This window comes from Aethalodelphis obliquidens, unplaced genomic scaffold, assembly GCF_003676395.1.
Source record: "Aethalodelphis obliquidens isolate GAN/ISIS:26980383/991018 unplaced genomic scaffold, ASM367639v1 scaffold39, whole genome shotgun sequence".
Classification (NCBI taxonomy): Eukaryota; Metazoa; Chordata; class Mammalia; order Artiodactyla; family Delphinidae; genus Aethalodelphis; species Aethalodelphis obliquidens.
The window spans coordinates 18,136,326-18,155,073 of record NW_020837983.1 but is presented as its reverse complement, the minus strand read 5'-3'; the positions used below and the strand labels follow the sequence as shown (position 1 = coordinate 18,155,073).

At 39.8% G+C, this 18,748-nt stretch overlaps 1 protein-coding gene across 2 annotated transcripts in view; it reads right to left on the bottom strand.

The window, feature by feature from the left end:
- The window catches only part of TRHR (thyrotropin releasing hormone receptor), a 344,936-nt gene that overhangs the window by 35,991 nt on the left and 290,197 nt on the right, over positions 1-18,748 (bottom strand). The window contains exons 7-9 of one of the 2 annotated variants that reach the window (XM_027131608.1): positions 13,596-13,689; positions 7,471-7,693; positions 6,046-6,919 (exon numbers count right to left, since the gene is read on the bottom strand). In XM_027131608.1, coding sequence (XP_026987409.1) covers positions 6,046-6,834 — 789 coding nt within the window. In that variant the 5' untranslated portion in view covers positions 6,835-6,919; positions 7,471-7,693; positions 13,596-13,689. Of the gene's footprint in view, positions 1-6,045; positions 6,920-7,470; positions 10,846-13,595; positions 13,690-18,748 lie in introns of those variants that run through there. The other variant, XM_027131609.1, reaches the window with a different exon arrangement.

Here is an 18,748-nt window from a genome sequence, read left to right as displayed (position 1 = left end):
GGTGAGTACATAGGACAGAAAAGAACTTAGAAGGACTCCTAGATTTGTGGCTTGGGAATCTAAAATAGGAAAGAAAAAAAGAGGTAGGGGTTTACAAAGGAAAAAAGAATGGATTTAGTTTTAGACATATTGGATTTGATGTAATTACACGATGTCCAAAACTCAATTAGGCGTAGGGGTCAGGAAGATGTCTTTGCTAGAGCTGTGTACTAGACTTTCATAGTTGGGAGTTGTAATCATGGGTGTGGGTGTAAGTAGGTAGAGTGACAAAGGTCAAGGATGGGGAGGAGAGATGGGAGTTAGATATAGCAGGACCACAATCTGGTTCAGGCTTCCCTCAGTAGACAGTTCACTTTCATTGCCCCACTTCAATGATACTAGACTACTCTCTCCTTGAACGTGTCCAGTGCCTCCCCTATCTATTCCTCTCTTTCTGTTGAACTTTCTTCCTTTTCTCTCTGTCTCCTTATTGCTGCTTTTAGACATTCTGCCCATCTTTACAGGCCCAGATCAATGCCATGTTCTCCACAGAGCTTTCCTCCATTCTCTGCCATTTTGCTTTTCCCCTCATGGAGGCTTCGTCCTCTACTGTAGAACATAATGGTCTGCTCAGGATTATTTGTGTACATGGCCAATAGTGAGCCCCTTGAAGATGAAGAGTGTGTCTTTCTATATCCCAGTAGCGCCCCCACCTAGGACAGCACTAGATGCTTTTAGGGTTGTGAATGAATGTTTCATTAAGTTGAGGAGGACAGTGAATATAAAGTGACCTACTGCAAAATTCTGCTTGATGTTGACCTAGCTCTAGCTTTTTACCTTTCACCCTTCCCCCAACTCATAAAAAAAGTAAAGGAGACTAAGAACATGGTAACAGCCCAGACTTAATCTGTCTGGAACTTGGAATATCTGCAATTTGAAGAATTCACAAGAGGCTACGTAAAGAAATATACTTTGTCATTTTCAAGGTTAGCTGCTTTTAAGGTGTTTTTTGGTGTGTGGTAAAGTCAAGAGTTCTGTGCGAGGGCAGGTTTTTCCCTTTCGTAGGCATACGGGAACATTTATATTCCTTTACTGGTGAAATTATGTCTCAAAGCTGCAGGCGTAAAATTGGGAATACACAATGTGCGCTCATCTAACCAAAGGACACAAAACATGTAACTGCAGGGCACTTTCACTGAGGCAATTTATGACATACGTAGTTTTTCCTTATATAGGATGTGAATTGGAAAATGGAAAACTTTTCTTTAATAATAAAATAAGATTGCACACTTAGATAACTCTGTGCTAAGTTACAAAAATTGCACTTTTTTCCCATCTAAGAGATCTTTATACTATTAAGGATATAGTTGAACCCAGAAAAATGGAACAAATAAAATAATTAAAAATGAAAGGTGGACCTGTGAAAACAGTACAAAAACAGTCCCAGTAAACTTGAGGAACCTCTGATTTAGGCCTAATGCTGGAGAGTTTAGTATCATTAATACACTCTTTTTTGTTGTTTTTTGCCGCACCTGCGGCAGAATTCTTAATTTTCCATGAGCACATCCTACTCGGTTTACTCAGAGTCAGAGTCAGGAGGCTGCCTAGGGGAATGGAAGTCACTGAGAAGTAAAGGACTGATGGAAGGGTAGCTGATGGTACAGGAGGGAGGAGAGACAAAAAAAAAACCCCACAAATTTTGTCTGATGCATCTCATCTGATTTGAGTAACTCCATGAGGAATTGTATCATTTTATTAATGAGAAAACTGTGGCTGAGAAAAACTGACTCACAATCTTATCCATTTTCTTTTACTCTGTGCTATCCTTGAGAAGATTAATTTCACATTTTGTGTAAAAACAGCATATAAAATTATATATCTGTATATTGACTATAATGATATAAAAAAGATCAAGTGAAAATATGAAAATAAATATGACTAAATGCTAATAAATTGTGGGTTTTGCGAGATGGGGGTAAAGGATGCCTTTTTTCTTATTCCTAGTTTTCTGTGTTTTCCATAATACATGACTGCTTTTCTACCATCAGCAGCAATAACAGCAACAAAAGGCATATATTGCTTTAAAAGGAAAGCTGCCTTTGTCTCTTGGGCTACCAACATTCCTCTAGGAAGGTAGAAGTCTTTTAAGAAATTTATGTAAACAAAGACTGTTTGGCATTTCAAAGGTTTTTTAAGCCAAACAAAATCCATAATGAAAATTTTGCCATAAACTTTTGGAGTTGCTACTTGGACTATGTTGCACAGTTTCCCACCAGATATACTGTAAAAAACAAACAAAAAAGTGTGTTAGTGTGACTCAACTGAAAATGAAACTGATAGCCTGATCTGTAAAATATTCTGCATACCCCGTATCCTATGGAAATAATATATTTGAATTGAATGTGTTTATCCATAGTGTAGTCCTTTACCAAGATATTTCTGCGTCTCCAAAATACTGAAAGATCCAATCAATTCCTTTGATATATGCAGTCAATGATAAAGATATTTTATCTACACAATGCTGAACACCTAAACTGACTGACAGAGAGAGATCTTTTGGGAGTGTGTAGAGCTGAAATGGGAAAAATGTGACCATTTAAACCATGTCTCCATTATCATCACAGCCAATTGTAAAGCAAAAGATTTCGTCAATCAGATAATTCTTTTGTCTACACAATTCCAAGCCATTTTTCTGAGTAATTTGTTTCATTGAATTTACCAAATATTTAGTTGGTTTCCTAAAACATAATTGAATCTGAATAATAGGAAGAAAAAAGATTCTGGTCTGAATTTTCTGCAGAGGGGATATAAGTTAAAAGCAAACAAATGAACGAACAAAAACCCCACACTTGTCCCTTACATATAAATACTCTCTTATTTCTTCTTAAAAAGTAGTTCTTTTAGGCTATGCACATTTGACTTTCATTACTTGGTTAGAAAGACCTGGTCCAGACAGAATATTTATTAAAATGTACATTAAAATTGCCTGAAAGAAAAAACATGCAGAGAAAATATTAGAATAATAGTCCTTGGGTTATAGGAGGTGGAATTAGAACCTTTGGAAGGTTTAAGAAAAGAACCGTTTCAGAAGAGAAGAGCCAGATCAAAGGGTCACTGATTCTGGACAAAACTGACTCCCCTTCATGGCTCTCATTCCATTCATTGGAGGCACTACTGTTCTTCCAACTCGGAACCCTGAAGCCACATTGAATTGTTCCCTCTTCATCCTTTGTATCTGATATGTTCACATCTCACCCTCTCTTTCTTTGAAAGCTCTCTCTGGTTCACACCTTACTTTACATTCTCCTGATAGAGAGTCGTACTACTTCATGCCTGAATTACTACCAACAACTTCCAAAGTGGTCCCTCTGCCACAAGTCTCTCAACCTCCAATCCTGCCTGGTCCACAGCTGTCAGATTTATTGTCCCCAAACATCACTTTCCTCATTGCTGCCGCCTGCTCATCACTCACTTTCTTCATTGTCCCTGCACTAAGTTCAAACTCCTTGCTCTGCCTGATAGCTGGGACTCTCTACAGCCCTTTCCCCTCATTCTCCTTCTCTCTCTCTCTCTCTCTCTCTCTCTCTCTCTCTCTCTCACACACACACACACACACATCAATCCAATCTTACTTTTTGCTGTTCCCCAAAGACTTCATTTTAGTCAACCAAATCACTACATACTATAAAAATCCCCTTCCTGACCCCTTCTCCAAATCCATACCATTCTCATCCCAGCCATGTCCTCTCTGTGTAAAGTGCTGTCCCTCTTGACTTTTACTTTCCAAATTATCCTCATCCTTCCAGAGCCTTCTAAAATGCCACCTCTTCCATGAAGGCTTCTCTGATCTCTCTAGACCCACAATTTCCTTTCTTTTCTCTGAACTCTCCTCCTATCTATAATCAAGACTGAATTACATGACATATTACTTCAATACACTTCTTTTGATTTATATGGCATCCCTTGTTACTCAAGGAGGGTGTTATTGACATTTGTAACAGGGCACTTCATTGTGCAGGGCTGTCTAGCACATTTCAGGTCATTTGGCATCCCAGGCTCCTGATGCTAAGTGACAGGGACGTTATTGTGACAACCCCAAATGCTCTGAATACAATTCCAAATGCCCTAATTATTAAAAAGTTCCTTGGAGAAGTTGCTATATCATATACACACCTGCTCAACAAACGATCTTTGTTTAAATGGTGAATGCATATTTTAAAGAATAAATATTTCCCTTACAGTTGCCAACATATTAAAAAAACTCAGAATGACACTAATTAAACATTCAGATGAACCAACACTCTATTTTAGGTGTTTTTCATAAGGTATTTCATTAAACCCTCACACCAGCCCTGGTTGTTATTTATCCTTATCCTTAAAGATGAGGAAACTGAGGCTCAGAGAGTTCTGCTTACCCAAGGTCACACATCCAAGCTTGATTAGAGCCCTGGCCTTTTAAAGCCCAGGGTGTTTGGACTCAAATCTTTGGCTTTTTCTCTTACCACTCAGCCTCTATAAGGGCAGCCTATTTGTAACAGCTTTGAAATAAGAGTGTGAACGTGTAACACAATTAGCAATTTGGAGCACATTATTAATGCTGATAGGTGCTAATGACTATAATTGAAAGGGAAGATATTAGACCAGACAAACAATTTTTTAGAATTTAAAACAAGGACCTAAATTAGAGTCTAATGAATGAATCTAGTCCTTGACCTTCTTTGCTACAGACATTACCCCATGTTTAGTCTCTAACTGAGAGGTACGTATTCTTTACTCTCTTATTGTATTCTTTACTCTCTTAATGTTTGTCTTGGCAGATGGCCAACAGATCTCTCTAAGTTTCCCTTAATCAAGTTTTGGGTAATAGATGCCCAATACAAGGCCCAGTAAATATGCCTTGTATTAGGTAGTACTGCTAGACTCGAACAACAGAAATCTAAGAGCTGGCAATAGTTGCTCAACTCTTCCCTAGTTGCTCAAGTCTTTTCTATCACCTGGGCATCTTTAATACTAAATGTTATATAAATCAAGTATCATGGTATCATTTAAAATGTTGTATATATTTCTTTCTAGTGACAGTTCCTTATTCACTTCATGCATGTCTAACACACCTACATTTATTAGTAACTTATTTCACTATGTGCCCAATGTCCAATTACAGTTCTTCATATTTCAGCTGATCTAGAGTTTAGGAAGTGATAGTGTGGATGATTCATGTGCTTACTTTAAAAAGTACACTCATGGGCTTCCCTGGTGGCGCAGTGGTTAAGAATCTGCCTGCCGATGCAGGGGACACGGGTTCGTGCACCGGTCCGGGAGGATCCCACATGCCGCGGAGCGGCCAGGCCCATGAGCCAGGGCCACTGAGCCTGCGCGTCCGAAGCCTGTGCTCCGCAACGGGAGAGGCCACAACAATGAGAGGCAAAGGCTAAGACCAAGCTCAATTTGTTGCAAATAATATTGAATTTTTTTTAAATGGAAGTCCTGGTGTTAGCCTTTTATTAGAACATTTCCTGAGCAAAGTGCATTTTGAACTGCTACATGCTGGGACACTTTGTAGGGAGGTGGAAGAGAAGGTAATAGAATCTTTCTCCACTAAGACTAAAAAAAAGGAAAAAGTCAGTAACCCCTCTCAGTTTCATTACTGTTTTGACTCATCTTTTCTCAAACTATCTTGTCAAATATTTGTCAGACAATAGAATTCTTAAAAATATCCAGCTGCTCCCTATAGAAGCCAGAAATGGTCTAAATATTTTGATAACATTTCCCAGAGAGGCGCAAACATTTTAAAGGTGGAATTCTAGGGTTTTTGTTATATCTCCTTATATCCTAATAGCACGTGAACTGGTATCTGCTGATGTGCTATCAACATTTTCCCATCTATTTTTAGATCTTCAGTTGTTTTAGAGGTGGATTTAATATGTAAAGCAGAAGCTTACACTGTGACACATTTGCATGATTGTGTTTTAGTTTTACCATTAGCTAAGTAGGGCAAAGTTGATCCCATCTCACAGGGAACTCTCTCCCACATTTCCTCTGTGGACTTGGAGGTTCAGATTTGCTTACCTGCTTCCTTGAAGATACTGTGCTGTTGAAATATCTACTAGAGGTCTTTGAATTCAAATTCTTGGTCTGATGGGTTGAGTCATTTTTCCATGTCTTAGAGTTTTCTTTAGGATCTGAAGGAATGGGATTTAAGAAGAGGATCCTAGCTATGAATCCATAGAGGACAGTGGCCAGGATCATTGGAACAACATAAAAGACACCAAAGTCCATTAGGTAAATAGGTGAGTAGTAATTCCTGGAGATCTTGTAGCCACAGGACACCACAATAGCATCTTTATAGGTGCTAATATTGAGATCCAGCAAGAAGAACCACAGCATACAGTAAATGGATGTGAAAGCCCAGACAAAGATGATGATCTTTTTGGCTCTGGAAAATGTGCAGAGAAACTGGGCTTTGATGGGGTGACAGATTGCTATGTACCTCTCAATGGTAAATGCTGTGATTGAACAAGAGGATGCATTAATGCCCAAGTACTGGAGGTAAGTGATGCAGAGGCATCCAACGTAGCCATAAACCCAGGAACCATAGATACTGTCCGTTATGTTGGGGAGGCCTGCAGCCACCAGGACCATGAGATCAGCTACTGCTAGACTCACCAGGTAGCAGTTTGTGGGCGTCCTCATGTGCTTGGTTCTCATGACCACCAGGACTACCATGATGTTGCCCACGATGCCCAGACCACAAATAATGAGCACAAGTAAGATGGTGACCACTTGGTATTCTAGGGCCACCATGGCTCGAGGCTGAAGCTGGGTTTGGTTCAGTTCACTTACTGTCTCGTTTTCCATCTTTAGTGGCTTGAGGTTTCTCTGAAACACTTCTCAACACATCTTCTTGCCAGCGCCCTGCCTTTATCACAGTGGTTCTCTCCCCCTGTGAAGAATTACAATTCATATTCATTCACAGCATCACCAATTCTGATCAAGTCACAGTCACTTACAGGTAATTCTCCTCTCCTTTCACCTCCCATTTTTCCGCAGTAATAGGGCTCATATGTACTCCCTGAAACTCCTTTTATTGCAACTCTAGTGTAGGATGGAATAACTGTTTTGACTACCTTACCATAAGAGGGACCGGTTTTTTTCTTAATGGAGAAAAATGCTCAAGAAAAGAGACACAGAAAATGCTCCTTGTTTTGAAAGAGTGCTCAATGGAAAAAAAAAAAAAGAAACAATATCTGCTACCTGAAAAATAAATACAAAGGCATCTCTCAGATGCTTGGGAAAAGTACAATGGAGAAGAAAAAGATACGAGGGGGGAAAAAGCCAAGAGCCTCAATGATCAAGCTTGACAGAAAATGAGCATCTGCCTCCTCTGCTCTCAAAGGGTGAGATCCCTTTGCTACAAAATAGCAAGCCTTTGAACCTACCTCTCCCCATGCCCTCTGCCCTGCAGACCCAACAGAGAACAATTTCTTCTCTTACCTTTTCCTCTGTAGCGTTGCCTGCTTTTTCCAGGTAGATGAGGCAGTATTAAGCGTGAGTTTCCAACGCTGCAGAAAACCTCGTCTACTTTGTTTGACAGGGAGACTACTTAGCAGTGCTCTGTCTTCAGAACTGCGGTTCTTCTAAACCCTTGCAGCCTTTCCAACTGATGACAGACCATACAGCCGCAGCAGAAGCAGCAGCAGAAGCAGCAGCAGAGAGCCTGTCAAATCGTAGATCGTCCCCTAATGAGAACATGCTCGCTCTCTGTCTCCCCCCGCCCCCCTCCCACACACGCGCAAACACACACACTCACAATGGCAAATGCCAGTCAGTCCTCACTGATTCATAATCTTCTCCCCTTGAAGGATTTACTTTTAAATGTGCTAGTGATACAGTTCTAATCTGGAAGGCTGAAATCACCAGCAAGGGGTCCAGAGGCAGCTGGTCTTATAGTTGTTTAGAGTCTAAGTTCTACAGCAACTCCAGTACCTGAGGCAGCCCTGAAATATATTTACACTCCCTGTTTGATAGGACTTGGGGGCGGCAAATCCTTCTCAGTCCAGACACAGCCCTTGAAGCTTGAGATATGTGACTGAGCTGAAATCAACTTCTTTCCCTACTAGGGAAACCCTTAGACTATTTCTCCAGTGAACCAGTGAAACTGACTCCCTCTTCTCATATTATATGAATGGAAAATGAGTTGAAATGGATTTTAAACCATTTCAGCTGCAATCTTCTGAGGCTTATGAAGATTATTTTTTAAAAACCTGTTGGAGCTAAGAACATCAATTTAAACCCACATATGATCTGTGGACTTTGTTTTTCACCTCTGGCTCTGCGTCACTTACTAGGATCTCTCTAACTGCTCTGGACGCCTCTCCCCTCTTCACCCACCCTGTGGACTGCCAACCAACATGTAGCCCCCAGCAATGTTTTGTGTCAATTTATCTCTAGGTGGAAATCTAAACCAGGGCCACTCTGGTAACTGCCTCTGAAACAAAACTTTATAAACAATCTTTTTTAGGAAAGTGTACTTCGGCTTGATTTTTATTTCTCTGAAGTAGCCCATGGGCAAATCTTTATACTTTTTAATGGGATCTCAGAAAATATGTCTTTCTTCTCCAGGCACCAACTGAATACACCAAATGTTAATGTTTGTCTGCTTTTATTTCAGACTGACAACGAATAACAGCCCTTAACTTAATGCCCTATAGAGTGAACAGGTTGATTCTCTACTCTAAGAAGTTTAGATGTTCTTTTTTCTAGAAGATGTCAATGAAGAATAGATTCGGTGTAGACAGGACCATGAAGGAATCAGAGTCACGTTCAAGGCTAGGTAACAATGGGATGAAGGCGAAGCTTGGATCGTATTGAGTGAATTCCACCCTCTGAACCATCGAGGGCTCCTTGAGTATCTACTTCTCCTTCTAAATCAACCAGAGTTACAAATTAATGACCCATGACTCAGATTCAGGCTTCAGAAATGTATTGTTTGGCCTGCACAATGTAGGCACAAAGGTAGACTATCGTCTGTCTACCTTTCAATATTGAGAGATTGTATAGTAAATCTGGATTTCTGCCTCTCATAAACATGGAAAGATCTGGCAACCAAGAGTCCATATTCCTGCTAGAAATAATCATCTGAAGCTGAGTAGTGGTTGTGAGTAGCAGTCTGTGGGGGGACAGGATGTGTCCTCTCCTCTTTTCCTCCCTCTTTTCTGTCACACAGGCCAGCTTCACTCAGTAATCCTGCACACCTGGCCTCTGTGAGTCTTGACTCTTGTATCACATGCAGTTCCTGAGAGAGACAGTGGAGGGTACCAGCCAGATACAAACTCTTTTACCCTGAATAGGATTTCTGCCCACCTTCTAGTTTGTTCCCTCAACTGGTTTAGCAGATTGGGTGCCAGCTTTACTCCTCTCCCTGCCCTAGAGGACAGAGATTACTCTGAACACCTTGTTTCTGGTCGAGTCCTCTGCATTTTGGAATGAAAAGTGCTTTCTAAGGTGAAAGCATTGCCTCCCTACCCCATCCCAACCCCACCACCTCCAATCTGAAAGGCCTCTTCAAAAGTCACACTTCATAAAGCACATCTTCCCCTCTCATTATCCCCAGGATTTTCGTCAGCTTTCAGGCCTTCTGAAGAGACCTTATTTTAAGTCTTGGGTAGTAAACATGAGGGGAGAGAACATCTACAGTGCTACCTGCCCTGGCAATTCCACCTCCCCCCAAATCTTAGCACATTCTTCAGCATTTCTATGTAAGGACACCATTCTGAGTCTTCAGTTTCGTTGCCTTGGGGCTGGGAAACCATTTCTCCAGGCTTCTTCTCCCCTCCCCTGCCCCCCTTAGGAACAGGATTGGCCTCAGCTTCTGGGCCTATCTGCTGCCTTCCTTCTACTTCCTATTAGCTCTTCTGCTTTCCTTTGAGCTCTGTTGGGCTTAGGGAATCTTAGTTTTTATTTCCCAGCTCTTCAGTTTTTTCTTGTGATTTTTTTTTTTTTTTTTTTTGCTTCTGAGAGAGCATTTGCCTTTTTTCCCCTTTCTTCCTCTCCCAACATAACAATTGTGGTAACAGAATGCGACTGCTGATTTACTGCTGCAGACTGCTGCAGTCTTCATTCTTTTAGCACTTAATTGTTAAGCTCTCCCTATGTACCAGGCATCTAGTATATAACATTTTGTTTTTACCTTCAGATAGGTCATGGTGTATTGGGAGAAGCAGACTTATGAACAGTTACAAATATGCATAGATATGTTGAGAGGGCTTAGGTTGTGAAGGGGAAAGCATTTGTGGGCAGTAGGCACAACAGACGGAGGGGCCAGTGAGGGCTTCCGCGGCAAGGTCACATCTGAGAACAGTCTTGAAGAAAAGTATAGTTTCTTTTTGAAGGGTGGGATGAGTGAAGATATTCTGACTGGAGGAGATAGAATATATAAGGCCCACCTGTGTAAAGTGGCAAGGATTGTGGGGGTAATTTTCTGGTTCTGCTTTGGCTGTGAGGCGTATGAGCTGGTGACCGCGAGGCAGCTTTCAGAGTAATGAGCGCTCCTTTCTGCTCTGGCTCCTCCTTCCCTCTCCTTTAGCTAGTTCTTTCCTCTCTAGAGAGTACAAACTTCTGCTTTCACCATCCCAGACTTGCCTGTCCCTTATGGTCCTGTCTGTTTTCAAGCTAATTTATGCTCTTTGCAAAATTATATTTTCAAAGTAACTGTGATTTCATAAGGTAGGTTTTTTATTTGTAAAACTCAATCAGATAATATCTAATAAATGCTCCCTAAGTGTAAAGAGCTGCACAGAAATGGACCTAGAGTCTGTCATACAGAGTGAAGTAGGTCAGAAAGAGAAAAACAAATACCGTATGCTAACACATATATATGGAATCTAAGAAAAAAAAATGTCATGAAGAACCTAGGGGTAAGACGGGAATAAAGACACAGACCTACTAGAGAATAGACTTGAGGATATGGGGAGGGGGCAGGGTAAGCAGTGACAAAGCGAGAGAGAGGCATGGACTTATATACACTACCAAACGTAAGGTAGATGGCTAGTGGGAAGCAGCCGCATAGCACAGGGAGATCAGCTTGGTGCTTTGTGACCACCTAGAGGGGTGGGATAGGGAGGGTGGGAGGGAGACGCAAGAGGGAGGGGAAATGGGGTTATATGTATATGTGTAGCTGATTCACTTTGTTATAAAGCAGAAACTAACACACCATTGTAAAGCAATTATATCCCAATAAAGATGTTAAAAAAAAAAAAGAAATAGTGTACAACTAGATTACACTTTACATTTTGGGTTGAGATTTTTTTTTCTCACAATAATATCTTGAATTCTAACCAACTGTGACTTCTATATCTTTTGAGTAATTCCGACTAGAGAGAAATGCATCCTTTGAAAATAGTTCAGTGGCGTCTGTTTTGAAAAAAGGTTGCTAAGTCATGGTTATAGCATGTAGATGGTGCACGAACTTCTCACTGCCCACTTTCAGTTTTGCTCCATTTCCTCTGCCCTTTAGCCAGGCCTTCTCAGTCGTGTGCCACTTGGCTAGCATCAATAAGAATGAGCATCACACTTACAGGCTCCTTTGTAAGAACGCCCTTGGACTCCAAGCTGGGACTCTTTTTTTTTTTTTGGCCTGGCCTCAGACTTGACCCTCAAGCTTCGGGAAAGATTTAGCACTTCTGCTTCCCACTCTTGGCATTCCCACCCAGAGAGCTTGCTCTTGGTATCTGGCTTTCCCTTTCTTAGTTACCCCAGGAAATCATCTGCTTGGCCAAGTCTCTGTCCCTGAGACACCGTGGCTGACATGATTTTACACAAGAGGAATTCTACAAGAATTCTACATAAGAGGAATTCAGGAAAGCCCTACCCTGGTCTCTGAAGGTGATCTTAGCTGTCTAGGTAGTAGCTGGCTATCAGCTGGTTGTCATGAACACTTTAGTAGAAAGATGATTATTTATGCTATCAGCATTTCTCAAACGTTAGCGTGCATCTGGATCTCCAGGAGAGCTTGTTAAAACCGTCCCCAAATTGCTGTTTCAGTAGCCCTAGGGTGGGACCTGAGTATACGCATTTCTCATAAACTCCAGGTGATGCTGATGCTGCTTGTCTGTGGACCACACTTCGAACAACCTTGTACTATATGATCTAGCTCAGCGGTTCTGGTGTGGGAGGTGGGAGCAATGATGAATCAGAATCACCTAGAGAAAGTTTTAAAAATTTACCTATCAGTTTAGCCCTCCTAAGTATTTTGGGTTTTGGTATATGTCCTCAGATTGGACTAGGACCTGAGAAAGAGAGTGGGGCTCTGGACAAAAGCAATTGACTTGCTCTCCTCGGTATCTATCACTCTTTTTCATCTCTACTATCATACCTGGAGCTTGGCTTGGCAGGTGGGGGATTGCTGCGAAAGAGAATATCTATGGTACTGTGGTCAAGTGGCACTGGGGTCAGAGATACTGTAGAGCATCCAGCTAGGTCAGCGGTTTGCAGGACCCAGACCATGGTCAGGAGAGGGCAAAATTTAAGGGGGTGCCCAAAACCTCAGTAATTTATACCATCAATATTTTAATGCAATATTTTTTAAATTAAAGTTTATGCAAAAAAGTCTATGATGAATACAATATCAACTTTTTAAATAAAGACAGCATCAATATTATGAATTTTCCCTTTCCGTCCCTTGTTGAATTTCAGAATCGTCTGGGGAGTTTTAAAAAATATAGATAGTTAGGTCCCTTTCCCAGATATTCTTATTTAATTAGTCAGGAAGTGAAGCCTAACCTTTGGTATGTACAGTGATGATTAAGAACCACTGAGCTACACCAACCAATGTTGGTCTCTGGAGGTGAGGGAGTGGTGGTATGTGGGCGTCCAGGCTGCGGGAGGGCCAGGGAGGTGAGTAAACTAGGTGCGGGTAACCCACCCAGATTTGGAAAGGTGACAACAGAAAATGTTGGCAACAGAACACTAGCACAGACTCTGGTTCCTGAGAAAAATTATATAACTATACAGGTTTCTAGATTTAGAAGAGCAGAGTGAGGTACAGCCTATCGAGTTGAGATTCTGACACAGAAACCACAGAAGACTGGGTCACTGGAACTGGGATAGAAGGTTTGGGTTCTGGAAGTAGTAAACAAAGTCAACTCAGGATTTGATGCTAAGTCACCTAGATACTGAACTAAGTATCCTTCAAAATTTCCCTGTTCAGATGTAAGCTTGGTCACAGAGCTTTGAGTAAAAGAAAGCATTTGGCAAACATTATAGAAAAGGTGTCAAAATTCATTTTCGCTGAAATTTAAATGTTAGCTAGAGAAAACTGTTGGCTGTTGATCAACAAAGAAAAATACTTTATGAAATGGGATTATGAAGTTGTGTTTGGGCTTATTGGAAAAGGTACAGAACCTGAAAGGTAAATAAGTTGTACAGTAATATTGTATATTTTGGGCAAAAAGTGCCCTTCCTTTCTATTTCTCAACCATATATACTCTTATTTTTCCATTCCCTAGTGTCCACATTTCTGGAGAAAATAAGATCTTAGATTTAAAAATGAAGTACAGTAGAAGTCAACCTAAAAATATTTTAAAATGAAAAAGTAGAAACATATATACATAGCTTCTTACCCTCTGCAGTCTGTAGCATTTGTTATCTGGTTGGGTGAAGCATGTTCAGGAAGTGTTAACACCAGTTACAGAAGTTTCCCCAAAGTGTCATGACCTACACAAAAGATTGAAGAATAAGAATTTTAATCAAAACTTCTGAGCTCATAAATCAACTATACTTCAATTAAAAATAAATAAATAAATAAATAAAAAGAAAAAACTTCTGAGCTTCTGATTATTTTGATTTATTGCATGTTTTATGGAACACTAAATTTATTTTTAAAAATTCATATAATATTAAAAAGTTACTGTAATTTAGTTATTATAAAATTCCATTTTGCAAGCTGAACATGGCTGACTCTGGCTGCTAGGAATTTCAAGTCCGAATTTGTATCCTTACATAAATGGTTGTGTAAGACTTTATCAATAAAATGTTTTTTTTGCTTACTAAGTCTATCAACTTTGTATTTGACCTTCAGTTCCTCCTCTGCTCTTATTTATTATGTCAGACACACAGATGCAGACACATAACACTGCTTCCCAGATATGTATGTATCATTTAAAAAATCAATTTTATCGAGGTACAATTTACATAAAATAAATTCACTTTAAATGTAGAGTTTTGTGAGTTATAGCAAATACATATAACTTTGTAGCCATGACCACAATTAAGATACAGAAAACTTCCATCGTCCTAAAATGTTTCCTGTGTTCCTTCCCATGCAATTCTGTATTCCCCGAACAATTCTATGTTCAGGTAAATGTTGCTCAGCTTTCTATCTCTAGACTATATTTATCTTTTGAAGAGTTTCAAATAAGTGGAATTATATAGTACGCACTCCTATGCACACATAAATCAGCATAATGTTTTTTATATTGACCCATTTTGTTGCCTGAATCAGTAGTTTGTTCCCTTTTATTGCTGCACAACATTCCAGCGTATGGCTATACGGATATATCATATTTTATCCAATCGCCTGTTGGTGGATATCTCACTTGTTTTCAGGTTTTGGTTAATATGAGTGAAACTTCTATAAATATGCATGCAAATACAATGTCTGTAAAAACATTCTGCCATTTTTCTTGGATAAGAATTACCAAATTCCAAGCGTGAAAACTGTTGGGACATAAATTTAGTGTATGCTTACATTTTTAAGAAATCACCAAAATGTTTTCCAAAATGATTGCACCATTTTCATACAAATTTACATAATGTTTTGTTTTCATAGAAACCTACATAATGGCTACATATAAAAAATTCAAAGCAGAAAGTAACTGTACACATTTAGGGTGAAGTCTGCTTTATGTATTTGTCCCCCAGCATGTAGCAGAGAGAATGCAGAGTATACAGAAAAGGCAGTTCGTGAACAACATGAATTTGTTGTATGAATGAGTGAATTAATTTTCCCAAATGATTGCCTTAAACTTAATTCATAGAACAGATACGCTGAGTAAATGACATAATATATATCAAGCACTCAGTCCAGTACTTGGCACATAATAAAAGTTTAGTATATTTATTATTCTATAAACACAATGTGTCCATGGAAAATAAAACTGGTATTATTAAATTTGCTAAAACACCATATACCACCTTTAAAATTTTTAAGTTATAAAATATGTCTTGCTGAATCCAATGGGGTTTTTTAGTGGTTTGGCTAAGATATATCTCTGTGGAGATCCTAGTGCCGTATCTCTCTTATTCTTCTAAAACCCAGTAAATGTGAATTATAACATTAAATGTTTTCATGCCTCCATAATTGTTTATTAATTAATTAACAAAATACAAGCATTTGTTCATTCACCATAATTATGTTCATAATGAATGAGGGAATTTGTAGAACTGAAATTCTTACTGATGCCTTCGAAATTACAATTGTGATACGAAACGTTGAAAAAAATGGCTTGTTTTAGTTGTCAGGAATTGTTGGCTTACATAGTATGCTAAGACAGAAAGGAGAGCACAGAATACTGAAACTGTACATATTTAAAAAAAAAAAGAAAAAGGAAAATGAAGACAGTAAGTAGTTAAGAATAAAATCCGGTCACTTAATTATTAGATTGTAGTGGCAGCTGACTATTTGGTGTTACTGATGAAATCATCCAAGCACTGATGTGCAGAAGGGATGCATCTCCCTGAGGAAATGTTTTCGGATCCCCGCACAGGTGGGCCAAACCCTTGGAGAAGGTGGGTGTGGCTTGTTGGGAGTGACGGTGATAGGAAACAGGGGTTTGTTTGAAGGAGATAAGTAAGATCTGCCAAAATCAAAAGTATAGCATCTTAGAGAATCAAAGGCCACCTCAATACCGAAAATTATTTTTTTAAAAATAAAAAGAGGCATTAATGTGGAACAAATTTTCAGTTTGTGACATCGTCATAGTAATTTCCTCTAAGGTGAGATACTTCCGTAGTATTTTGTTACAATGTTTCTTAAACTTTCAGTCTTCTGGGAAATACTTTTCCAAGAAGAATGGCAAGAAAGAAGTGTGGTGAATGAATTAAGAGACAACATTGCAGAGTGATTTCTCACTTTCAGTGTGGAGGTTCATTTGTCAGTCCACCTGCTCACACATTCACACTTGTTAAATGCTGCCTTATTGAGTGCCAGTTATTTGACAGGCTCTCTGCCAGACTCTATAGATAGAAATGTGAATATGAAAAGCATAGAGGAGTTCCCAGCCTGGCAGGGGTGACTTATACAAACTGCCAATTATAATGCAGTGTGTTAGCTGCTATAATTGAGGTATGTACATATTTTTAAAGCTGTAAGGTGTTAGGAGTGACTAATTCTATGTGAAATGGTATGGAGTAAATTCACAAGACCAAGGAGAAGGACTCCTTGGTCCAGGAGAGAAAAAAAGCAATAAAGAGTTGGACAAATGGCCCCTGACCAATCAGCTGGGGTGTAGGGAAGCTACCATGCATAGAAAATTCTCAGTGGACAGCAGTAGGTGCCACGTTCTCCCTGAGGATGTCCCATGGTGAATGCTACTCTATCACACGTGCAGTGCCTGACTCCTCCACCCTTGGAAAAACATAGAGCCCAATGCAAAGGCATATACAAAGCCCATGGTTCTTGACAGACTGACTGGGTCTTTCATCCCGGTTCACTTACTGTCTGTGTGACTTTGGTGAGTCATTTAACTTTTCTGCACGTTAATATCTTGATTTGTAAAGTAAGGATAATAATAGTAGCTATCTCATAGGGTTGTGTGTGGGTTTTTTTTAGGATTAAATGAAGTAACACGAGTCAAAATTATTAGAACTATGCCCACACAAGAGTGTACTGAGTAAACGTTAATGGCTACTATATTTAGAGGAGAAGAAAAAGACTGTTTTCTAAATCTGCTGATTTAAAAAAAAATAAATGTATTTATTTATTTTGGCTGCGTTGGGTCTTTGTTGCTGTGCGCAGGCTTTCTCAGTCGAGGTGAGCGGGGGCTACTCTTTGTTGCGGTGCGCGGGCTTCTCACTTCGGAGGCTTCTCTTGTTGCAGAGCACAGGCTCTAGGCACGTGGGCTTCAGTAGTTGCGGCACATGGGCTCAGTAGTTGTGGCTTGCGGGATCTAGAGCGCAGGCTCAGTAGTTGTGGCTCATGGGCTTAGTTGCTCCACAGCATGTGGGATCTTCCCAGGCCAGGGCTCGAACCCGGGACCCCTACACTGGCAGGCGGATTCTTAACCACTGCACCACCAGGGAAGCCCAAATCTGCTGATTTTTGAGGCATGGTCCTCTGAAGTTGTACCCAGCTAAATTCTTGTTGATTTCAAGAAGTGGCAGGGCTGTCTACAGAAGCTGGATACTCATCTGTATTACAAAGAAATGACAAAGCAAAGACAGAATTCGAATCTATTTAATGATGAAAGGAGTGGAGAGCATAGCTCCTTTTTTGCTGAACAAATTCTTTTTTTTTTTTTCAAGAGGCAGTGATATTTTATTTTATTTATTTTTTGCATCTCACTCTATTTATTTATATTTAACATCTTTATTGGAGTGTAATTGCTTTACAATGGTGTGTTAGTTTCTGCTTTATAACAAAGTGAATCAGCTACACATATACATATATCTCCATATCTCCTCCCTCTTGCATCTCCCTCCCACCCTCCCTATCCCACCCCTCTATGTGGTCACAAAGCACCCAGCTGATCTCCCTGTGCTATGTGGCTGCTTCCCACTAGCTATCTATTTTCCATTTGGTAGTGTATATATGTCCATGCCACTCTCTCACTTCGTCCCAGCTTACCCTTCCCCCTCCCTGTGTCCTCAAGTCCATTCTCTACGTCTGCATCTTTATTCTTGCTCTGCCCCTAGGTTCTTCAGAACCATTTTTTTTAGATTCCATATATATGCATTAGCATACGGTATTTGCTTTTCTCTATCTGACTTACTTCACTCTGTATGACAGTCTCTAGGTCCATCCATCTCACTACAAATAACTCAATTTCATTTCTTTTTATTGCTGAGTAACATTCCGTTGTATATATGTGCCACATCTTCTTTATCCATTCATCTGTCAATGGACACTTAGGTTGCTTCCATGTCCTGGTTATTGTAAACAGAGCTGCAATGAACATTGTGGTACATGACTCTTTCTGAATTATGGTTTTCTCAGGGTATATGCCCAGTAGTGGCTTTGCTGGGTCGTATGGTAGTTCTATTTGTAGTTTTTTAAGGAATCTCCATACTGTTCTCCATAGTGGCTGTATCAATTTACATTCCCACCAACAGTGCAAGAGGGTTCCCTTTTCTCCACACCCTCTCCAGCATTTATTGTTTGTAGGTATTTTGATGATGGCCATTCTGACTGGTGTGAGGTGATACCTCATTGTGGTTTTGATTTGCATTCCTCTAACGATTAGTGATGTTGAGCATCCTTTCATGTGTTTGTTGGCAATCTGTATATCTTCTTTGGAGAAATGTCTATTTAGGTCTTTTGCCCATTTTGGGATTGGGTTTTGTGGTTTTTTGATGTTGAGCTGCATGAGCTGCTTGTAAATTTTGGAGATTAATCCTTTGTCAGTTGCTTCATTTGCAAATATTTTCTTCCATTCTGAGGGTGTCTTTTCATCTTGTTTATGGTTTCCTTTGCTGTGCAAAAGCTTTTAACTTTCATTAGGTCCCATTTGTTTATTTTTGTTTTTATTTCCATTTCTCTAGGAGGTGGGTCAAAAAG